The sequence below is a fragment of the Coptis chinensis genome, chromosome 2, assembly GCF_015680905.1.
Source record: "Coptis chinensis isolate HL-2020 chromosome 2, ASM1568090v1, whole genome shotgun sequence".
Classification (NCBI taxonomy): Eukaryota; Viridiplantae; Streptophyta; class Magnoliopsida; order Ranunculales; family Ranunculaceae; genus Coptis; species Coptis chinensis.
Genome location: NC_141457.1, coordinates 108,984,119 through 109,008,841, shown reverse-complemented (window position 1 = coordinate 109,008,841; position 24,723 = coordinate 108,984,119). Strand labels below are relative to the sequence as shown.

At 36.8% G+C, this 24,723-nt stretch overlaps 1 protein-coding gene, 1 long non-coding RNA gene and 1 other non-coding gene across 3 annotated transcripts; all 3 read right to left on the bottom strand.

The window, feature by feature from the left end:
* Positions 1 to 2,640: 2,640 nt before the first annotated feature.
* Positions 2,641 to 5,953, bottom strand: LOC147520386 (rust resistance kinase Lr10-like). The gene is made up of 6 exons (XM_086591911.1): positions 5,748 to 5,953; positions 5,623 to 5,684; positions 5,452 to 5,539; positions 4,965 to 5,026; positions 4,802 to 4,898; positions 2,641 to 3,810 (listed from the first exon to the last, which is right to left on the bottom strand). The coding sequence occupies exons 1-6, from the start codon at positions 5,841 to 5,843 to the stop codon at positions 2,737 to 2,739; spliced, it is 1,479 nt and encodes a 492-aa protein (XP_086448037.1). The 5' UTR covers positions 5,844 to 5,953; the 3' UTR covers positions 2,641 to 2,736.
* A 2,765-nt stretch (positions 5,954 to 8,718) lies between these two features.
* On the bottom strand, positions 8,719 to 23,940 carry LOC147520384 (uncharacterized). Its single transcript, XR_015212602.1, has 15 exons — positions 23,236 to 23,940; positions 22,565 to 22,680; positions 21,119 to 21,474; positions 20,414 to 20,537; positions 20,193 to 20,332; positions 19,924 to 20,045; positions 19,624 to 19,794; positions 19,006 to 19,523; positions 14,912 to 16,257; positions 14,672 to 14,743; positions 14,383 to 14,592; positions 13,496 to 13,555; positions 11,116 to 13,391; positions 10,394 to 10,503; positions 8,719 to 9,302 (listed from the first exon to the last, which is right to left on the bottom strand). It is a non-coding gene; the product is annotated as an uncharacterized LOC147520384 (long non-coding RNA).
* Positions 23,563 to 23,757, bottom strand: LOC147520385 (U2 spliceosomal RNA). Its single transcript, XR_015214494.1, has one exon. It is a non-coding gene; the product is annotated as a U2 spliceosomal RNA (small nuclear RNA).
* Positions 23,941 to 24,723: the final 783 nt, after the last annotated feature.

Here is a 24,723-nt window from a genome sequence, read left to right as displayed (position 1 = left end):
AAGCCGTTAGCCAAAACCCGAAAAGGTCTTCCTTTCAAAAGGGCAATTTCATCATGATCGCGACAGCCCACGACCAGAATATTTCAAATCTTAGGCGGAAAATGGATTATTTTCGCATGGCCGGATCGAGACCTTCATGGCTGATTGGCCCTCTGAGGGCTTTTTACGCCCGGAATAGACTAGCTTTCCGTCTTTCGGCTCCCCTCTTTCCTTAGATAAGGTTAGCACTTATCTTTGCTTCACAATTATATATTCAATAAATTGAGTCGAGAAGAAAAAAACAATTGAATCGGCCGTCATACTTCCTTTTCCCCTCGAAGTTTGCTAGCCGTTGTATGGAATGACCGGACTAACTTCAGTGAAGAAAGTGGTGACCTACCAAAGGCAAAGAGTTGGGTTCTCTACCGCACCAAGCAAGCCGTTATTGGGCTTTCCCTTTCACCGAGCTACTTGGGAAACTTCCACGAGCCGTTTCTGCTAGGGTAACCTCTATCTTCATGTTCACATCTTTATCTGACTCTTTCTTTCATTGCGCCTTTCACCTCGCTCGAAGTCAAATCTATCCTCTCGGTCTCGAACTCATATGGTCCATTGTCCTATCCTTGAAGCTATCATCTGCGCCTCACGGTTTTGAAAGTCCGGAAAGCCATCTTTCGAGTACGATTTTGAACCCTATATCCGTCCCCTTTCAAGGCATTTTCAAAGTCAGCTGATCAGTCTTCTGTCAAGTAAGTTAGTCACTCGGCATTGGAAACGTCTTCATTTAATCATTCGGTGTCGCTAAATCTATCATTTGATAAACATCAGCAGGGTCGACACAAGGCTGGGGATTCAAACTAAATCAAGTTCGTCTTGGAAGTTGGAACTTCAGTTCTTTGCTTGCGCTTCTGCTCGACTTGATCGTTCTTGCTTTCTCCTTTCTTTCTATCGTACTTCACTTTCCTCTGCTGAAGTCTCTGTACCGGTCGCTATTGAGGACAGGGTTAGGGCTATGTTCTTCTTAGCTTGACTCTCCTATTGATCCTCAGCTTTGCCCTTCTGCCTTATCGTTCAAGTGATTCTTCTTTCTTTCTCCTGTCAAACCAGAGCTGGGATTAGGAATAGCGTAAGATAAGTGCCCTCCAAGAGTTAGTTGTACTCCAGAAGTTCCTTCTCTCTTTCTTCTTTCTTTAGTGGACCAAAGTTCCAGCTATAACCAAACAACTGTTTTGCTAAGATTTCGTGCCATTCTTTCAATCAGTATCGAAAAATCAATCATTACTGTTGCCCCAGGAGCAGCTGATGTTGAAGCTGTGTTCGACAAGCCCAACACTTAGATGAGAAAGCCTTGAGAAGTAGGTCCGTGTAGGGGTTGGAACTCTCCCTATTCAGTTGCCTACTTCACTTGGAATAGATGGTGACAACTGTAAGAGCTATTCACTTATTTATAGGCAGGACAAAAGAGGTACTAACATCTGTGACATCTATCAATTAAGAGAAAAAGAGGATAAGGGATAGTTGTTGATTCATCTTATATGAAACTCTTCTTACTAATCACTCAAGCCTCTGGTATCTGTTGTTGTTTTGAATGTTTTCATGGTGGCTACACTAAAACTGTTGGAAGCAAATTCCAAATCTTAGGTTCTTCCATGTGAGTTTTGAAGCAAGGTTAAAAAATGAAATTCTCTTGGTTGTTTTCACCCATGCATCTTCTACTACAGATTTTGCAAACTCTTTCGGTTCAGGGCATGACTTCGTCAGGGGGTGGTAGTGGAATGGGAGGTGACGGAGGAAGTAGCAGTGGGGTTTCAAGAGCATTGGTTAAGGACAAGTAAAAAATATGATGAAAGTGTACCAGTTCAGTGTACTGGACCTCAACTGGTTTCTCTAGCACCAACAAAAGATGCGTCTTTTGTAAAAGGTTTCCCTTATGCTATTAAAACTCACATGGAGAGCCAACATAACGGGGGATTACTTATTGAAAACAATTATGCATTTGTGAACTCTTAGTCTGAAGTCCCCCATCGGTGGGAAAGAGTTAGCACACCGCAAGGGGCCTCTGCGCTACAGGACCAACCACAGGTATGCACATTTACTCAGCTACTCATCAGTAAATCTCATTCATACTTGAATCTGTACTGAACGTACCTTGCTTTATGCCTTTCTATAACTGTTTTTTATTTACTATACTTCATCTAAATCAATTAGCCTGCTGTTAATCGAGAGTTCCTGACGTTTCATATATTACCACAACACGTGAGTAGAATCAAGTTTCCCGTTTAAGTAGGTGGCCTAATTATTGAGAGTTCAAGACACAACACACGTACGTACACACTCTCCTATAAAAAAAATTTGTGTGCTTTCTCTCAAAATTTGCTAGCTTCCAAAAAACCCAATTTGAAGATTAATAAAAAATGGCAAAGTAAAATTATGTTTATATTTTTGGCAATTTTTTTTTAACATCGCGTGCATAGCATGTGCATCTTGCTAGTTACTATAAAGGGTGCGTTTGCAGAATTAGAATTAATCTGTCTACTCATATGTTGCTAATATACTAGAGGTCAAGATTGTTGGTAAAGATGATGTCACCCTAGATTTTGCAATCTAATAATTTGATGGTCTAGGACTCATGACAAAATTTTAAATTCTGCACGATGAATATTTAACAAAAAATCACACGAAATGCTTGCATGCACACTTACAGAGTAGCAGAGTTTAATGCACATTGTACATGATATATGAATAATTGCTAAATATTTAATCAAGTCGTGAATAGGAAGGTCCACTAATTTTCGTGGAACTACCTCCCCATATGCTTGTGCTTGAAGAGACACTGCATACATATTGCGGATCGGGAGGTGATGGAAGTTGTATTTTCTCCTTAAGTACCTGCACTACATCACTCATCGTTGGCCTGTTCTCAGGCCTATGCTGAGTACACCATAACGCGGTCTTACATAATATCTCTGCTTTCAATTTATCCTCGTCCTTGATGCCATAATACTCCATAACTTCATCTAGATGTCCTTTCTTGAATTTTTCCCAAACTATTCCAGGAAGCCAATCTTGACCATCAGAATTCCTCCTTCTCCCCAAAACTTCAAATAACATCATTCCAAAACTATAAGTATCGCTTTTAGGAGTAGGAGCCACTGGCATGTCCATACACATTTCTGGGGCAGCAAAGCTACGTGTCCCCCGAAACTCAATCGCAGAGATATGACTTGAGTCCCTTTGATAAATCTTAGCCACTCCAAAATCTGCAACTTTAGGAGAAAGTTTTGAGTTAAGGAGCACATTACCGGGCTTTACGTCGTAATGAATTATTTCCTCATCGCAACCTTCATGCAAATAGGATAGCCCAATTGCTGTCCCAATTGCAATTTCATATAGACTCTTCCACTGTAAATTAAGGTGATTCTCGTATAAAACCTTATCCAAAGATCCATTCTCTAAGTACTCATACACAAGTGCTTTCATATTGACCTCAAAACAATACCCAAAAAGCCTAACTAAGTGTCGATGGAAAGTCCTACTCATTGTTCCCACTTCAGCCATGAATGTGTGTTCCATGACATTTACGGCATTGTCTCTTAGTTTCTTCACGGCTACTTGCACACCATTAGGAAATTTACCTTTAAAGACATCTCCATAAGCACCAGAGCCTACTTGACTAGTGAAATTTTCTGTAATTCTTGCAAGTTCGCCACTTGAATATTGTTGCATTTTCTTTCTTTCTAGTTCACCTAAAACCATTTTCATTGAACTTGGGCTACCATTGGCTCCTTCCACTGGAGATTTCTCCTGGGGCTCATCAGAACCTCTTGAAACCTGTAAGAAATATGCAACATTTGTATAAGCATTAAGCTGAACATCTCATGGCAATTATTTAAATGACATCACCAAACACTAAAATTGACAGAGAAAAAAAAATGAGAGGAAAAAAAGATCAAACAGTCCAAAGGTCCTAAACAATTACAACAATATATAATCAGAAGCTCAAAACTACTCTAGGATAACAAAGCCCTTAGAAATGAACCTTCTCCAGATCCTTCAGAAACAAGTGAGGGAGGTTGAGGTGAAGACACATAAACATCGTTCAACTTCCATTCCTCAATTATATTCCCAACCTCCTTATTGAACTGATCAAAACCCGACTTCTGTAAACTAAAGATTTTATGAATACTAGTAAAATCACAATCGAATCCCACCTCCATAATTAAACAAATTATTACAATGTACAATTAATCCCATACGGCATATGACTGTACAAACAAATTACTACCATTTCTTTTGCAGTAGACCCAGGACTCGCAATTACCCCCTGAAAAAAAATTTGTCCATACAGTGTAAACCAGGGGGAGCTTCTTGTTGCTCTCTGTAACTAATTTAACAAAGACGGGGGGTGGGGGTGTGTGAAAGCGGTCTTCAAAACTACTGTAGAACCCTAAATGACCAGCCAACTTCAACTTGTCCAAGACTTACACCAAAAGAGCACTAAATTGAATTCCATCACCCATCCAAAATGGCTCTTTCATTTGAAACAACAATATAAACTGGAGCATTAGAATTGATACTTAACATCAAGGGACTACTGCCCTTTAGATCAACCCTGCGGAGCTTCTTCATCTCTCTTTGGTGACATAAGGGATTTATATTATATTTTAAAGCGCTTGCGAATATGAATTATATGAACTGGCACGTCTAGTTTCCCTCTGAGAGAAACGAGGCATTATTGATTCTACTTAATCATTTAAATGTGAAATATTAAATATTAGACAATGTCTCAGAAAAGGAAATCATACATATTTGATTTATTTACCTGCACGTCTCTTGGAGTCATATCAGAATTCTTTCCTCCAGCATATCTCCTATCCACGTAAGCATTTTTTATGAACTCGCGCACGCTATCAACATTGCTGCAAAATGATACATTTTAAGAAAAAGGTCCGCACATGCTGGACGAAAAAGAAGTGTATTCCAACCTGCTAGCAGGTAATCTCTGTTGTTGAGGGTCCCAATATTTCAAAAACAGTTCCCTTGCACGCTGAAAAGTGTAAATGTTGAATAAGCAAGAAAACAAACAAAATTCCATAAACATCGGGAAATGGGTATTTATCGATCCAAAATAGGATATCTCTTTGGGGAACATTGTTTCACTATCGTGGATATATATACCTGATGGATATTTCTTGATATATCATGATACATTATTTATATTTATTTTATAATGGTAAAGCTTCAAAATATTGCTAAATATCTCAAAATATCGTAAAATATTCCCAAATATCACAAATATCGCAAATATCATCAAAATATCACCGATATTTGCAATTGTATATATCTCTTAACATATCGTGATATTTATATATCTTTTTCTAAAATCTGGATAGATATCCCCAAATATTGCGATATATCGGGATATTTTGTACTATGAAACACTCCAAAATAGGATCTCAACAACTACTATACCTGATTACCACCTCTTTGTAGAGCTTCAAGTTCTTGAGATGTAAAGTTTTGCAAAGATGCAGATTTTACACCATGAGTGAATTCACGACTGCAGAGCAAAATATAAAAAACTTACATTCATGGAACAAAAAATTAATTCAAACGAGAAAACGGTTAAATGCAAATACTCACTGAATTCCAGCGCAAGTTATACAGACAAAGGTCCAAAAATTGGTGCACACGTACCCTGGTCCCTGCAAGTTTCAATCTTAAGATAAATGAAACCTTAAATTATTGTTAAAATAATATGAATTTACCACGCTGTTGCAGTTGATGCATCTTCGATTGTGAGGAAGCTTCATAAGACCTCGGATGATATTCTGATTTCTCTCTTCCGCCATTATATTACGCATTTTGGTTGAAAGAGAAGAGAAGGTAACGAATTGAAAACTTCTTAGTCTTCTTCTTCCAACACAGAGGTCAACGGACTTGTTTTATTTTAAAACTACCCGCCACAAGTCCCAAGTCACCGAAAGTATATTTAATTATTTATTATCTTTTTTCTTTAAAGAAAACGGAGGATGTAACAGTAAATTCATCACGTCATTAAATTTATTTTCCTTTTTTGCCCTCACTTGATAATTAGAATTACGTTTTTTTCCATTAATGCGGACAGTATTTCTTAATGAAAGCACGTCATTAATTTGTTTTTCCGAAAAAGCCCCTACCATCTTGCACAATTTACACAAGTTTATAGAGTGGTACGATGTAATTCTATCTTGCTAGAGAACTTTTGTCTTTTCAAGAATAGTCAATAGAATTAGGTGCTTTAGAGCCTCTTTAATAGAGCAACCAAAAAAATACCGACACCAATCATTTTAGGAGCAACATCAAATGACGCGGTTTTGGATAAACCGCGCCATATAGCCCACACAGTTTTCCCAATACCGTGCCAGTGAAGCCCATCTTAAAAGCCCAAACCAATGCAGTTTTTCAAAAACCGCGCGATCAACTTTCTTATTTTTTTTCTTTTCCAATCTCTCGCGCGGTTTTGGTAAAACCGCGTGATTGAAGCCCACAATCTAGCCCAAGCCCAAGCGGTATTGGCAAAACCGCGTGAGTAATTTGATACAGTACCAAAGCTAGAACCAAATATTGGCGTGTTTGGTTTGGTATTTTCATCAACACGTGACTCTCCTGAAATTGAAAAACACCAAATTGTTGGAAATTTAGTGTTTAATGCTAGGTTGACATCACTCCTAAAGATACTCTTAGATCCCATGTGACAAGACATTATGTTCCTCCTAACGTGGCAATATAGTTTGCGCCATAAATATTGATGGGTACCCAATATTGATTAGAGATGATTTGTTATCTCATATAAATCAAGATTATTGAAGGCTTATATTAACTATTATTTTCTATTTTCTACTTTATTTTTCTAACCAATGCGAATTTGAAAATATATTAAAAACGTAGAAAATTCTGCATAAATAAATCATTAATTGAAATATATATATATATATATATATATATATATATATATATATATATATATATATATATATATATATATATATGGTTTTTTATTTTTTCGATAGGAAAATTGATGGAGAACACCCCACCAAAAATCAGCTCTCATTGTCAAAAAATCTTATCTCATCTTAATTTTCTAATAGATAAAATTACTTTATTTTGTTTTTTCTTGAATTTGTTATTTACCCACCACAAGTATCGTATAACAAAATCTCATTTATTTTTTTTAAGAAAAATTAAATAATGGTTTAAGTGTTTAACAACAAAATTTAAATAGATAAAACAATAACACATTATAGAAGTTTGGACAATTACTTTATTTTGAGAAAACAATTACCACACGCACACGCACACGCACAACGATCGTGCACAAATGCTAGTTTACATAATATTACGACTTTTTTTTTTTTTTTGGCACCATTCCATATCTCATCTATATACTTTACCACTCTCTATCTTACATCTTTCTACAGATAACAAAAGAAGTTTAGTTCTATCCATTTTTAATTCTAATTTTAGTACAATGATTTTTGGTGTAAATTCATCTCTTTATGAAATTGAGATAGATGAGTCAAATCAAGATCAAACACTATTTACTCATTTCATTCAAACAATTCACACAATAATTGAGAATTTGAGGTTAATGAAAACGATGAAGGAAGGTTTCAACAGTTCCTTGGTCGGCATTGCGAAATTCGTTGTAGGCAGACTTATATAGTTTTTCAGATTGCTTTGATAGATCATTTGTGGAAATTGCGTGGGAAAAATTAATTCAACAATGGTTGATATGTGCTACTCTATGTCACTTTCTTATTTTGGTGCAAGTTTGTTTCACTTATTATTTTGTTGTAAGTTATTTTGAACTGAATGTGAAATGGTTTTTTCAATTGAATGTGAAGTATTGCTTTCTCTTTAACGGACATGTTTGAAAGTAGCTTATATATAATGTCTTGAACAATCTGTTCCTGAGCAGTTTATATACTATATACGACGATGTATAAGCTGTGCACAACACTATATAACAGAGAAAATTTATATACAACAATGTATAAGCTTATATATGATAATGTATAAAGCTGTGCACGATACTGTATAAGTCCGTCTACAACTGAAGCACACACTTGCTTAGAGAATCATATGTTTTTAACATATCAACACATAATTTTGAATTAGAAATTATTCATAGTGATAGAAAAGTAATTAAATTTGGTTGTTTACACATGTGGCAAATTGGGACAACTAGTATGGAGTGACACTTTATAAAACAAATCAAGTTTTATATTTGATTCCCAAAATAGAGTGTGGTGAGTTTTCAACTTAATATAGAGTATAGGTTGGTGTGGAAGATTTAAACGGCCCACTCTACACGTAGGACAATAGAGTAGCATTGAAGATGCTCTAAGGCTTTGAGTACTTCGAGGCGAACGGTGAACCTTCACACCATCTGAACATCATGACCACGATACATTTTCAAACCATCTGTTCAGAACCTATGCAGTATTGGTGCTTACTTTTCCCACTATTTCTTTATGTGCTCGCGCAAAGACTTGAAATTTCAAAATCTACCCGGAGTCTTTTTCCACCTCTCCACTAAAATCATCGACCAAATTTGCGTTCCCAAGGCGCTATGAAATTGGAGGGTGCTTCCTTCGTTACGATATGAGCCAACAGTCACAACTCTGTAGCTGCAACTTTCCCAAAGCCAATTACAAACAAAGTACACAAATTTAATGAAGCGCATATATTTACATAGAATGAAAACAATATGCTGGAGTGGATTAAGATTTGTCTGAACTCTAAAATTGTGTCATCATCAGCACTTCTAAATAGAAGTGAGTATCAAAAGGTAATAAAATGGAAACACAAACAATGGAGTATAACGACAAGTTGATGAACGAACTTCTTATCGAGTTATCGCCATATCGAACAAGGAAAACACATTCAGAAGATGCATTGATAGAAGAATTTTAGACAATGCAGATTCCATGTCAAAAACAAACTACATATATTAATTCAAAGAGAGACCAAAACGTACTCCATTGCCGGCTCAACATTGTCTCTCTTTTTTTGAATGGTCAGAGGCTCAACATCCTTGTTCCATATGACCATATTCCCTTTAGGTTTGATGGCTGAGTTCCTGGCCCTCAAGATGAGGTACACAAATATCGACAGGTTCCACTAAAGAAGGAGCTTCATATAACTTGAAGGACTTTGCCCTCCCTGCAGTTGAAACCAAATCTCGGTTGATTTGATCTCTGCAAAGAATCAATTCCAGATGAGTTACGTTACTCCATAACAAAATAATCAGCTTCGCCGTTCTGAGAGCTTTCAGAAAGCTGCAGAGTTAAGAAAAAGTTTCCGATAATCATCCAAATGATGTGCATAAATCTGAGTATACTGTCATTTTTACAGAATTTAATGCATCAGGTGATTAAGAAAATGTGTAGTGAGATTCAAGAATCCGCTGGCTTGGTAAGATGTCCATGAAATTAAGATGAATCTACCAAAAGCAATACAGCCAAGTCTGCTCACCGTCAACCTTCAATTTTCTATCATCCAGTAACTGTAGCACTCCCAAGCCATCACATATCATACATACTAAGAATTGCAGTAAACCGAATTCCTGCAAAGTCTCATTCAAATTCGCTTTTGGAGGGACTCTTTTACAGGGACTCTGCAATTTACACGTGATTCATGATGCAACTTGCTGTCTAGGGATACTATAAAGGACAGAGAGCCCTATTTACTACTTGTCGGAATCATTTTCAAAATAACCTGACGAGGGTTTGAGGTGACATGTCTCTCGTAAACACAACATCCCCCACAGAACATTTCAGTTTAACTGCAGCTGTATCCAAATCCAATTCTATTCAATAGGAATCTACAACATATGCAACATGGGAATCATCAAAGTAGCCTGAGATCACTTAGAGGTTGGTAGACCTTCAAACGTGGACATGATAAAATTATAAGAAACATAAACAAAAACTACTTAAAGCTTGTGGTTCAATCGATTAAACAGAAAAAGAACAATATTTTACTAGGAAATTGAAAAGAAAAGACCTCATACAAAGACTTGTGTGCATTCCAAGAAAATATTAAGTTTGACATTTATGCATGGAAATAATATTAATAATAAGTTAATAAGCATCTGAACCTTCAATTCTTAAATATTATAATGTGTGACCATACAACGGTAATAGATGCTTCATAGTATCTTTCAATAGATGGAGGAACACACTTAGAAAAGTCTTATTCCCCTAAGTACCTTACATGGACATAGCTTTGTGATCAACTAAACAGATAATACTTCGTAAAGCGGGACAACCTTCAAACTAATCTGGACTTGGTCCATTAAAAATGCAAAACATAAAATAATTTCAGACCAGCTAGGTCTTTTAGTAGAGTTCTATAATACTTAACTCACAAGTGCAGTATAATTTGAAGCCGGCTTCGGTAGTTCAGTATATTTGCCTTTATCAACAAGTTCTCTAATCTGTAAAGGTGCTTCTGGTGCATCAGAGTTCGTATAATTCCCTGGCGGCACAAGAGAAGCACCAAACAGATAAACCACTGAGACCGAAAACAATATAACATTAAAAGTCAAAATAGAAATCTTCCACTGGCATTCATGTGATACATAAAAAGAAAGTAGAACAACGGAAGCCTATAACTCAATGACACAGAATACTTTCTTCCGTGATATGCTGAAGGATGTGCTTGCTAACGCTTCGGCTCCACAGGAGACTTTGCAACACAAACATAACCACTTATCAGCTGTAATCTATACATCTTTTAACAGCACAAAGGTATTCAACAGATAAAAGTTTAACTTGTGAATAGCTGATAAGATTTCCTTTCGTCATTGAACCATCAACCTCTCAGCTAAGAGTGCTCTAACCATTTTGAGCTTATGAATCCATTGAAAAACACAAATTGATACATATATTTGTGCCAAACATGTACTAATCAGAGTAATTTTTAACCAAGCAACTTTAGACTACACGTAGAATTGTGACTCAAGAGTCAAGACCTTCATTTTTGTCCATTTTAACCTTCATTGCTTGAACACCACCACGTGAAACCGTTCACATATAAAGAACTAATAAAATAGGACTAAAATAAATCAAAACCCTAACCACTACTCACCTTAGGTAACAACAATGATGACTCATTCGAAGGATTGCTAAGGTTTGATTTTCAAGCTCTAAAAGCCGTACAGCATTCCAATGAGAGAAGGTGCCTAAACATAGAAGTATATCAAAATAATCAAATACACGACTAGAAAAAGAAAAATAATAAAAAAACATAAAAACAAAACAAAACAAAATGTTGGGAGCGAGAGAGATAGGAGAGGAGCCACTTTACAGTATGACACAAACTCGTCTTTTGTCACATTTCTTTTCCCCACATCAAGCATATCTGGATGTGTTTGTATTTACACTAACCATGTAAACGCACAAGGTTTTAGCTGCTAACATTAATGACTGATGTCCTAGACAAAACTTCTTCGCCTTTTTCACTTCAATACTAACAACAAGCGCATATACGAAAGACGTTAACAAGTTGAGGTTTCAGCACCAACAGAAAGCACCAACCGAGTTCAGCATATGCTTCCTTAACATCTATTCTAGCGACCACAATGTAAATAATCAATACGAGATACATATAAATACATCAGACCTTGAATTAAAGAGTAATTTATATAGATGTATATTAATTTACCTTCTTCATGTATTATTACAAGTGTCATGAAAGTTCTCTGAGTTATTTTCCCCGATACTCTAGGTTGTATTTGCTTTACGGTCTCCCTCAGCCTTGAATGCCTTGACGTAATGTGTTATCAAGGAATAATATAATCAGGAACTTTAGATTTGATTACTGTGTATAGGGAGAGATAAAAATCTAGCAAATAGATTTATGATACAGTAGACAATACCAAACAGTCTAACATCAAATTCGAGATGGAACTCCAATTGTTGTGATCCCTTTGTGTGTGGTTAGTGGGGTGTGAGATTTCCTTTCGTCATTGGATCCAGATGGATTTGAACCATCAACCCCTCAACTAAGAGTGCTCTAACCATTTTGAGCTTATGAATCCATTAGAGAACACACATTAATAAATGTGTTTGCACCTTATATGTATAATGAGAGTATTTGTAACCAAAAAACTTTGGACTACACATATACTTTGCTTAGGTTTGTCCCATATCTGCAATATGACCCAAAACATCAGTTCCCTACATGTCATAGCTTATTTACCCTTGATAAAGGTAATAACAGAATGTCGAGGACCTCATTTGAAAAGGCAGACAACAGTCCACTAGCCTGAGAGTTCGTGGTCCAGCCCAAACCTGTAAAGCATTATCTCACAAGATATAAAGCAGAAGGCAATAAATCATGTAGCATAACGGTAATTGTTTCTATTGCAACTCAAGAGTCAAAACTGGTTCCATTTTAACCTTCATTGCTAGAACACCAAGTGAAACCGTTCACATCTAAAGAAATAAGAAAATATGACTATAATAAAACAAAACCCTAACCACTACTCACCTTAGTTAACAACAATGACGACTTATTCCAAGGATCTCTAAGGTTTGAATTTCACATTCTAAAAACCGAACATCACTCCAATGAGAGAAGGTGCCTAAATATACAAGTATATCAAATCCATGATTAGAAAAAAGAAAAATGAAAACATTAAAAGAAAATAAAACCTACGGGAGCGAGAGAGTGAGAGATATAGGACAGGAACAACTTTACAATATGTCCCCAACTCGTCTTTTGTCAAATTATTTTTCCCCACATCAAGCATAACTGGATCCGTTTGTATTCACACGAAACATGTAAACGCACAAGGTTTTGGCTGCTAACATTAATAAAAGAAGTCCTAGATCAAACTCCTTCGCCTTTTTCACTTCAGTATTAACAACAAACACATATACACAAGACGTCACAAATTGAGGTTTCAGCACCAACCGAGCTCAGCATATGCTTCCTTAACATCGATTTTAGCGACGTCAACGTTAGTAAAATAAGTGAATAATCAATATGAGATACGTATAAATAAATCAGACCTTGAATAAAAAGTAACTTATCTAGATGTATATTAATTTAACTTCCCCGTGTATTATCACAAGTGTCGTGAATAACAGGTTCTTCCTAACTTAGGACCCCAAATAGCAGGTGAATGTCCCTCTAGGTTGTAATTACTTTAAGGTCAACCTCAGCCTTATACACTTGACGTAATGTGTCATGAAGGATATGCAATCAGAAACTTTAGATTTGATTGCTGAATAATAGGGATAGATAAAAAAAAAAAAAAAAAAAGATTTAGGACACAGTTGACAATACCCAACAGTCAAACTTCAAATTTGAGATAGAGCTCCAGTAGTTGTTGTGATCTCTTAGTGGGGTGTGATGCGCTGGGTAATGAAAACAACAAACCAATTATTAGACTGATATTATAAGTTATTTAAATCAGAATTCAGAATTATTAGGTTTACTTCTTTTTGTTGGTAAATCAGACCTGGAATAGTGGAGAATTTAAATCATCATTGCAATATCATCGCTCCTTCTCGAAAAAAACCTAACAGAATTCCGAGTTGTGAGATTTCCAAGTGAATGCTCCCTTATTTATAAGTATCGGGGGTCATTGTTTGCGTAACATCTATGATAGCGTGATCCTTACAACACACAGGTTAAACACAGTGTCTATAACTCGCAATGTCTCAAAAAATGAATAAAGCAAACCGCGCACACCACATTCAACTAGAAGTATTGAAACCTAAGCAAGAGGCATGCTTAGAGGAAAAAAAGCAAAGGTGAAACATAGTGTCTATAACTCTCAATGTCTCAAAAAGCGAATCCAGTTTGTGGCTAGTGGGAAATAGATCAGAAATCCATCTGCAGACGTCAAATTTATCCAGTACATGGAGTACAATGTAGCATCCGATGAAGATGCCCCCACAGACTAATGCCTAGTGCATGTCAATAGTTGGTACACTACAATGTTGTGATTCTTAGCCACTTATATAATTAAGTCTTAGCTTGACAACATAGAAATTTTCACGAAATCAAGATGAATGGCGTTCCACAAAATTAGCAAGTATATAGATATTAGAAAAGTCATATTTGTCCTGACATTCAGTAGAACTAAATCATGGCCAGGTCTTACAGAATAGGATACACATAACTGAATCCATAAAAAGGACATTTACAACTCGAGAGCATACCTCCATTCACCATACTTTGTTTAAAAACTAACTAAAATGCAAAGTTTAAAAATGTAGAGTAACAAGATTCCATGATCGTGACACAGTCATCCTTACTATCTTTTTAAGAATACAGAGGTAGACAGGAAAAAACAACAACACGGAGATTTAAAATAAACAACTCCAATAAAGTTTCATTTACCTTCATTGTCGAGTTTAATTTAAAACTATTATCTCGCTGAGTCCAAGTCTGGTACCCTCCAAAAAGTGGAACTGAGTTATTCTTTACAAAACCTCCAGAAAATGGAGCTGAATTCTGAAATATATAAGAGATTTTCAACAATTTTATCCGGAGTTCTACTCTTTGGAATAGTTACAGCGTCTGGGTCATCCAGTACAGGAATTGCACAACCTAGTTGCAAAAATATCAGAATATTAACTTAGAATTGCAATTTAAAGAGTATAAAAAGCATGTACCCCCAAATACTTACGATGTTGTGGTTTTGGTAACAGCCCCATTGTATCCAACATCACAATTACCTTGCTATCTTTATTACATATTGCTGCACACGCCAAAAAAGTTTGGGGAGGAGGTTTTAGATAAAGAATTATTAGTTAGGGAAATGCTAAAAATGCTGAAGCACGCATTACTCTTCTGATCATACTCTCAAACCACAATCGAACAATAAACAAAACAACGAAACAGTACAACTATACAGTTTTAAACATACCTGAAAAGAAGCTAATAGAAGATTGGAAAGACCAGACGTGAGACAATAACACGGTGAGAATGAGTAGCATCCATACAATGCCCACGACAAAAAACAAACGTATAAAACCCTTAGCTTCTTCCAAATAATCTTCATTGGATAATCTGGCGACATTCGTCCAGAAGGAGATAAGAAAGCATTTAAAACATCTGCCATTCACCATACAACTCACTTGAACATTTGAAACCGCCGCAATACATATCGACCATAAAGCAAGTGTTTTTACCTTTCGCTTTGCTGAATATTACGATCTCCTCTACGGTTAAGCTACAAAGAAACGGAGCGTTGAGCTTCCATGTCAATTTTTATTATCACTCTCAGGGTCTGTTTGTCGAGATCACTGTTTCACCTTCTTTCTTCAAAACCTTTTTTTTTTATTTGGAATTTTTTTGCCTCACTGGATTGAGCGAGTAGTAGTGAAGGGAAAAAAAAAAGAAAACATAGTCCCACATCGCCTTTTAATAAGGTTTTTATTAAGTTTGGTACCAAAAACGTATGCCAAGGACTCGGACGCGAGTGGTAACCCCCCCGAAGAGGTAAGGGTGGAATTTGAGCCGAGGGTTCGGAGATCGGCTTGGGCTTGGCTCGTTTAAGTTCGGCTTGAGTTCGTTCGTTTAACTATATGAGCCGAGCTCGAGCTCAAATTAAAGCTCGTGTAACAAATGGGCTTGATGAAGCTCTGCTCGTTTAGCTCAAATAACATATTTATAGTATAAAATAATCGAGCGGCTCGGGCTCGGCGAGCTCGCTCGTTTATATATGAGCCGAGTTCGAGCTCAATTTAAAGCTCGTGTAATTAGCGAGCCGAGCTTGAGAATAGTAAAGCTCGGCTTGTTTAGCTCGAATTCCACCCTTACGACAAGGTATCCCCACCCACCTCCCCACTTCCAAGCTGAGGACATGAGCAGGTGAAACACGACCCCTCACTGAGGCTGAAACCCCCCTCATCGAGGCACCCACCCCACTTCTTGGTGAAGGGGCCCACCCATTTTTTTGTTTTTTTGCTTCATACTTTTTCAAATCTCTCACCGAAATTAAGCTTCTCACAGTTATTTTTCCCAAACATCTCACCGAAAATTTAATTTTTAGTAGTTATCTCACCAAAAATTAGATTTTTCAGTAATTGTAGTAATTGCTTGCTCATTTGTTTTATGAACGAGACCAAACAGTTGTGATTACCCAAAAGATCAGTTCCCTAAACGTCATAGCTAGCTTACCCTTTGAGAGAAGTAAATGACAGGAAGTTGAGGACCACATCTGAGAAGGCGGACGACTTTCCAATAGCCAGAGAGTGCTCCAGCGCAAACCTGTAAATAATATAAAGCAGAAGAAAGGGAAAAATCATATAGCGTAACATCAATTGTTCCTTTTGTAACTCAAGAGACAAGATCAGTTTTTTTTTTTTTTTTTTTTTTTTTTTTTTTTGATAAAAACTTCATAGATATATTTATATTAAAACCTGCATAATAGCATCCGGAGAATACATATAAAAGTCCGTTGGTCCATATGATCTAGCCCAGTCGGCCAAACTCATTGACCAAGAATTACCGATTCACGAAGTGGTTCTAAAAAACAAAAACGAAAAAAGAACTTTAAAGAGGCATGAATGCTTTCTATCATAGCATTCGAGTCCAATTTGAATTTTTTCCAGCTCCATCAATCCTAGTAACTTCTTTCACGGTGCCTTCAAAAGTAGCTTCCACCCAAATGCCCGCACAAGTTCCTTTCGCAAACTCACCGCTAACAAATGTGCTTCAGTTTTTGATAAAGCTCTCTACTCGATCTTAGGCTGCAAAGAATACACCCTCCATTCCAGGTCTCTAATAATCACGGCAGGACAATAACTTGTTTTCTTAGCACACATAAACAAACCAAGGTGTAGTTTACTTTAACCTTACCGAAAGGAGATAAGCAAAAATTCTCCTCTATGCAAGGTAAACCAACCTCAAGAGATATATCGTAAACGCGTCACTCTCCGGTCGTCAACTCTTGCCAAGCATAGAAAGCTTTCTAAGGCAGAGATAAAGTTAGGTTTCATAAAGCTAAACCTACACTCATTTCGATGCCACCGTATGTTGTACATAAGAGAGAAAGCATATAGAGATAAATTTTCATAAGCTGGCTGTCTCTACTCGAAAAGTAATTAAACCAATTTTGTGTTTCAAAAGCATCACAATCCCCCTTAAACCAAACCCAAGAGGGGAGAACTACAGAGCACGGAAGTCCAAGGACAAGTAAAGAAGAGATGTTGGAAGTCCTCGACATGATTATTGCGAGAAAACACAACAGGTTATCCACGGGAACATGATGTTGCTCAAGAGTAGCCCCGAGATAATAGATTATTTGCAATTTTCCATAGAAAAAGTTTCACTTTGCGGGAATTTTCAGCTTCCAAATAATCATAAAATCATGTGATTGTTGAAGCGGAAGAACACGGCCAATATTACTGAAGGCTTTTAATAAAATTGAAAGCGATTTCCTTTTAAAATCTCCCATTAAGCTGCGAGGGTTCCACATCAACTTATCGAAGAAGATGGCTCTAGCACTGATACTCACAATAGAGTTTAGAACTAGACTAGGAACCAAAGCACGGAGTCCCACACAATCCCAAGAACCATCGGGATTAATGAACTCATTAACAAGAAGATTAAGATCCACCAAAGGTGGCGGAGGCACCACCATGTCAATCGAGAGAGCATGGTTTATCCATTACCTTAATCCATTGATCGGTCCAATTTCACGTAAGCACCATCCCCAATACTCTCGGATAGCCCCCCAACTCTACAAATCGTTTAACTTTTTGTAAACCTCTAGAGATAGGAGACACCCGGAGGAGGGTTAGCATGATTATGAAGAGTCGGATCTTTCTCATACTTGGCAAGCATAAGATCACTCCATAAAGATTTCTCGAGAGGCGACCTTCCAATAATAGTTTACATAGCAAAGCTAGATTAAAGAGATGAGAATCTCTAAACCCTCTAACCCCTACCGACTTTTAGGCATACATAACTTATCCCATGTGCATAAATGAATAGCATTACTATCGGCATTATTCCACCGAGAAATTACGACAAGCTCTATCCATTTTAGAGGTGATATCAAAGAGGTAGATAAAAGGCGGACATAGAGTAAAAATAGGTTTTGCACGGGCCTGGCAAAACAACCGAACTAGGATAGTCTTGCACACTTTTGTGAAAGCAGTTTTTCCTTGCCAATTTGAGAATGACCCCTCTTTATCCAAAAGAAAACCTGAAGTCTTGGATTTTTGATGTCGAGAAAATAATGGGAGAACCCAAGTATTTATCTCTCACGGACATAGGTCCCAAAGGGTATGCATAATAGCTTCTTGGGTGTCTCGAGAAGTACCTCCACTAAAAAGAATAGCGGACTTATCCAAGTTCACCATCCGACCGGTGCCATTACAATAAAGGTCCATAATCTTCTTGATTTTTGTGAACTTCAAAAGGGAAGTTTTTCAAAAACAATTAGATCGTCGAAGATAAAGCATATGTGAAACACTAGGTGCCCTCCTCGAGATCTTAATGCAGAGATATCTTGTGCAACTTTGAAGAAGAAGTTTTGACAAGGCCTCGGTGAGAATGATGAAGAGATAGGGGACAAAGGGATCCCCTTGTCTAAGTCCCCCAAGGTGTGATAGTCTCCAGGGGAGACCCATTCAATAAGACATTATACTTCACTGTAGATATGCAGAATTCCACTAGAGTTATCCACTTGCTCGAGAAACCCAGTTTAACCATGATAGCAAGAAGAGCTCCCCAATCAACCCTTCTTTGCTATAACACCCAGGGAAACTTTTCACATCTTAAGAACTAAGAAGGTGTGACGAAAATAAATCAGAAGTATGTCCTACTTGTTCCAAGGATATCTAAGATTTTTTTTTTCTTGTTATGAAATTCAAACATCACTCCAAGGAGAAAATGTTCCTAAATTTATATTTATGTCAAATACACGATTAAAAAAGAAATCTAGGGAGGGATACATATGTAGGAGACGAACCACTTTTAAGTAAGATACAAATTTGTCTTTTGTCGTACCTTTGTTCTCCCTATCAAGCAAAACTGGAACTATTTTTTTCACATGGAAGCCTTACAATGGATGCCCGTCTGACCTCTTCTCTTTCTCTTCTCTCCTTTTCTCTCAGTTCGCAATTTCTTTCCTTCCTTTGAGATTTTTTCCGTTCACAATCTCAAATTGCTCCTGCTATTTCTCCTTCTCCACAATCATCATTATTGAACACTTCTCCTTCTCATTCTTCTCCACTATCTTGTGATTTCTTTCCGTTTCGCTCACGAACACCACAGCACAGTATACTAGTATATTGATATATTCCTAGCCAAGTCTGTTCACCTAAGTAAAGTCTGCAAGAGCTTTAATTAGTGAAATCACTTAGTCACGTATCACGAAAAGATTACCTTAGAAACTGAGGCATATATGTTATCTTAGAAAGTCTCCATCAATGATAACATATACTCCATTGGTAATGAGAGATGGCCTGGCGGTGCTCTTTTCGTGCGATGTTGGTAGTTGAAAATGATTTATCTTGGATCAAACTCTGACACAACGAATTGATATTACCATATAATGAATTTACATGTATGACATTAGTATTCTACATTATAAGTGTACAAGGGAAATAATACATGCGTAACTACCTTTATGGAAGTGAGACAAAAAGGATTAATTGATGCCAACACGATTCCTTAGTCTTAGCAGTCAAGCGGCACTTTTGAGGATATCATACTGTCTCTGATGTTTGGAACTCTCGAAAGTCGAAAGAACAACTAAGCTGTTGTTGGACATCTCGTCTATGTCTTCTCTGTTACCTAGTATCAAAGTTGAAAGCCAGATAGGTTATCAATAAAAACTATTAAAAACAAATATAAGCAAGGATCAAGAGTAAGAATAAGGGTAAACATTACATATTTCTAAATACTGTCAACTTCGGGGCTTACCAACTCCGTAGCACTTGGAAATGTTTGCTTGCCCAAAAATCCTTGAGCAAAGTCGTCACAAATTTCTTAGGGTCAGAGTATCACAATCATGGGCTTGTGAGTGGTTAGAAACATCAAATGTTCTGCAGCAAAGAGTTCAATAAGGGCAAACGTTATATATTCCATAAACCTACTTCAGATTAAATAAATATATGTCAATTCACACAAAAGAGACATTACTTATAAAGAAACATGACATGGAACCAGTGATGACACAAAAGAGACATTACTTATAATGTCAATATTACATTATTGAAAACGCTAGCGCCAACTGATGTATCAAGGTCCATGAATGGTGTGAGATCACAATCACCCCAACTGACTCTTGCGACACCGTTAAAGTCCACTTCCAGGCAAGATAACCTGATAACTGGGACAAATGTGATAAATACAGATTTTACAAGCCACTCCCTATATTATATTATTAATAAATGTTAAAAAGTGGATTTACCAACTCCGCTAGCACTTGAAGATGTTTCTTCACCCAAAAATCCTAGAGCAAAGTCGTCACAATTTTCTTAGGGACAGAGTCTCATGCGATCGTGGTCTAAGGAATTGGAAATGTCTCACATAATCTGCAGCATAGTGTTCACCAAGGACAACTGTTATGTATTTCATTCACAAAAGAGATACTTAGAAAGAAACATGGCATGGGACCAGCGTTAAAATTTTACAAGTCCGAACTCAATACTAGATATTAAGATCGCTATCAGCCTATCACCAAACTGGTGTATCAGGATCGATAAATGGTGCGAGATCGCTATCACCAACTGACTCTTGTAGAAAAGTTAAAGTCCATTTCCATACAAGATAACCTGACGAAGTGGTAAAAAATGTGACAACAGATTTTCAAGCCACTAATCAAAATTATATTATTAAAAATATTAAACAGAGAGGGTTTTAGTCCCAGAATCAAGATCACAGCAAGTCCTAGCAATAAACTGGATATTCATGGAAGTTCAAGATTCCACTATTCAAAAATAATAGATTTAAGTAGATTCCAAGATAAAATAGTGTTTTCAGGGTTTGTCCTACCTTGGTAAAGAGGTCACACTTTTGTTTTTCTTTTGCATTTCTAACATTTAATTGTTTTTAGTTTCAAACAATTTATATAGATATATGTACAGAGATGGTAAATGCATGTAGATGTACATACCACAGCTAAAGGCAAGTTACCACAAGACAACTGACTCTCCTCACTGCAACCTTTGCATCATACCCATTTCTTCTGTATCTCTTGCCTAGTGTGAATCATTACCATCTCAGCCGCATCCAACCCAAACACATCAGCCTTAACTCTCCTCTACATTTTGAATACTCAATCGCATCAGCCTTAACTCTCCTCTACATTTTGAATGTTCAATTGATATCTTCTCTGAAAAGCCTCCCTTGCTATAATATTTGCCTAAACTTGGTGCTTGATTTCATCAGTTTTATTTGTAAGAAGTAAGAGGTTCATGTTTTATCAAATTGAAGAAACTCGAGTGCGAGGGGAGGATATTAGCATATTCTCTGTCAAAAGTATACATGATAACTCAAGTGAGAGTTTTAAAAAAAAAAATAAGCAGAAAAACACGCAAGTTTTAGAAAATAAGGCAAAGTTTAAAAACAAAGGAAAAGCAAGAGGTGCATGTTCCAAACCAATTGATATACGGAGGCCATATCACTGATTAGATTTCTAAAAGGAAGTATCATGGATTTATTTCATTTGCTAAAAAAATAAAAATAAAGAAAAGGGATGAATAGGTTTTCAAACAAGAAGCACAAGAGGAATATTTTGAAAGTTTGGTGTTTACAAGTGACTGATTGAGATAACCTTGACGAGCAAGTCTCACATGACGCAAAAGATTTCCATGAAGTAGGAAAGCAAAATGCCAAGTGAAATTTCTCCACGCCTCTCACGCAATGAATTCTTCCGTAGAAAAATTCACAAGCGTAGAAAATACTTTGCAAATGCTTCTTACTACATGAAACTATTCTACTACCAAGTGAGATGTACCCGCAAATATCCCCTAAAGAGTAAGTTGTAATAGGTAAGACTTTAAAAATCATGGAGAAATACATTTTTTTCAAAAACAGAAGCAAAAAACAGTGAGTTTATTTTTTGTAAACATACGAGTTTTTTTTTAAGAAGTCATTTTTTCGACAATGTTTTAGAAGAGGAAAACCATTGGTTAGCGTGATATAGAAAGAGATATGATTCTTTTTCGAAAAGCAAAATATGTATTGTAAAACAAATTGAAGACAAAAAAAAAACAATGGATCCTTGTTTTGAAATCATCAGATTAAAAAGATTAGCTCACAAAAATGAAAATATATGAAAGACTGATTATGGGGGCAGGGAACTAATCTTTGTTTCAAAAGAAGTATGTGTGGCTGTAACCAAAGTTTCCTACTCTCTGAGATGTTTGCTCTCCCCGTAATCCTTCAATAAGACCGTGAAACTTTTCCTATGCCTAGGGCATGAGTATTCTAGTATTATGGGTTACTGAGGAAACTAAAATAATGATACTATATATACAGCACACAATGCATTAAGTATCACCCTTATATAGTTCAATTACCCACTTATATAAGAAGCAAACGAAATTTGAATACATACATAGTAGAGACTATTTAAAATGATGTATGACCGCAGTCCACGAGCCAGAATGGTGGTAGATTTTCTTGTTTCTACCTATAACTTTACGTGAAAGAGCTGCCATGGTCTTCAAAATCCTGCATCACGACATAACTAGAGTACACTTTCAGGCAGGACAAACTAATGAACAGGAAAAACACTGGTAAATATAAACCAACAATGGATACTCTAATAATTTCTGCAGATCAATGATGGAACAGGTTTTTAAGATGTTTTTTAACTTACAAAAGAAATGCTGTGAATTTGTGTTTGAAAAGAAGAAACTTTTGGGTTGAGAAAATGTGTTTTGGTAATATTTGTGAAAGGTTTTCAAGAGAAAGTTTGGTGTTTACAAGTGATTGAGAGAGTTTTGATGAGCAAGTATATCACTTGATACAAAAGAAGTTCCATGAAGTAGTAAAATTTCTCCATGAATTCTTCCATAAAAAAAAATTCACATTAGCAAATGCATCTTAATTACAGCCAAAGATGAGCATCAACTCAAACGACTTGGGCTGCTTCTTATCCCCACAAAGTAGAATAAACAAATTGTTAAGAGCTAGTAATGAGAATAAAAAAAAAAAAAAAGTAAAACTTAATTAATAGCGTTAGAGAGAAAGAGAGAGAGAAGGAGAAAAAGGAAGGGAGTTTACCATGGCAGAATTCATCTTTCACTTTGACGCAGTGATGAACCAAACTAAAGAAGAGGGGTTGATGTCTTTTTTTTAGAATCAGAACAACCGATGACTGTAACAACTCCTTAGCGTGGGAAATCTAGATTGTTTATTCTACTTTGTGGTACTTCTTTTTATAAAACTAAAAATGATGCACTAGATGTCGTTGTTAAAGGCTTAAAGCATATCTTAGGAAAGGGGTACCAATTTCTAAAGTAGAAACCACTGGCGCAAAATTTGTACTAGTGAAACCTCAAAGTTAAAACTCCTATATGGAACAAGAATAAATTTTGGATTTTGAATTGATAGAGGTGCGCCAGCCCAAGCAGTAGTGCAACGCATGAGCGACACATGAGAACCCCAACAGCAAGCTGTTGTGATGGGAACTCCCCCAACAAAAATTAATTTAATATCGTGTGAGCCAATGGCTCACATATCAGATATTAAACTGATAAGAACAGATACTACACTTGATCTTAGCCAAAAGGCCGAGAAAGGTATGCTTAAATCCATTTCATAGACTTTTTTTTATACTAGACTTGTCCCTCTTATCCTGTTCTTCCAGCAGTGTGGGACTAAAAATGCATGTGGCGATTTGTCTGCTCTGGAACTGGGGAAACGAATCCATGAATATGCTGTTAGGAACGGACTGGGTCAGAATATGTTCTTGGCTAATGCTTTAGTCGACATATGGGGCTTCGGGATGTTGTCTCATGGACTTCAATGATATCAGCCTATGGAATGAATGGACAAGGCCGAGATGCCGTTGCTCTGTTCTCTGATATGCTAGAGTCAGGAGTGGTTCCTGATCAGATTGTGTTTGTCTCGATTCTCTCCGCTTGCAGCCATTCAGGTTTGTTGGATGAAGGGAAGCACTATTTTCAGATTGATGACCAGGGAATATAAAATGGTTCCGAGGTTAGAACATTATGCTCCCATGGTTGACCTTTTAGGACGAGCTGGCCTTGTTGATGAGGCATACAAGTTCATCAGCCAAATGACAGTGAAGCCGAGTGAGCAACTGTGGGGAGCATTGTTAAGTGCTTGCCAAGTTTATTCTAACAAGAGTCTGGGGCTTGTTGCTGCTGATCATCTCTTTCAACTTGTTCCCGAACAGGCTGGATATTATGTTCTGTTGTCCAACATTTATGCAAAGGCAGGTAGGTGGAACGAGGTTACGGCTGTCCGATCCGTCATGAAAAGCAGAGGAATTAGTAAAATGCCTGGATGTAGCAATGTAGAAATGGGTAAGAGAGTGCACACCTTTCTTGTTGGTGATCAATCGCATCCGCAGACCAAAGAAATCTATGAGGAGTTAGATGGGTTAGTTAGTAAGATGAAGGAAGCAGGGTATGTCCCTGCACTCCATGATGTGGAGGAGGAAGACAAATTCTGTTTCCGTATAGTGAGTCATTTTAAAAAGTATTTTCTTCAAGTAACAAATTTTGCTCTAGGTTCGTAAAACAA

Coding starts and splice junctions, on each gene's coding strand:
- LOC147520386 (XM_086591911.1), bottom strand. CDS start 5,843: ATGCGTAATATAATGGCGGAAGAGAGAAATCAGAATATCATCCGAGGT. Junction 5,540..5,622: donor ATAACTTGCGCTGGAATTCA/GTGAGTATTTGC, acceptor TTTGCTCTGCAG/TCGTGAATTCACTCATGGTG. Junction 5,027..5,451: donor TACAAAGAGGTGGTAATCAG/GTATAGTAGTTG, acceptor TACACTTTTCAG/CGTGCAAGGGAACTGTTTTT.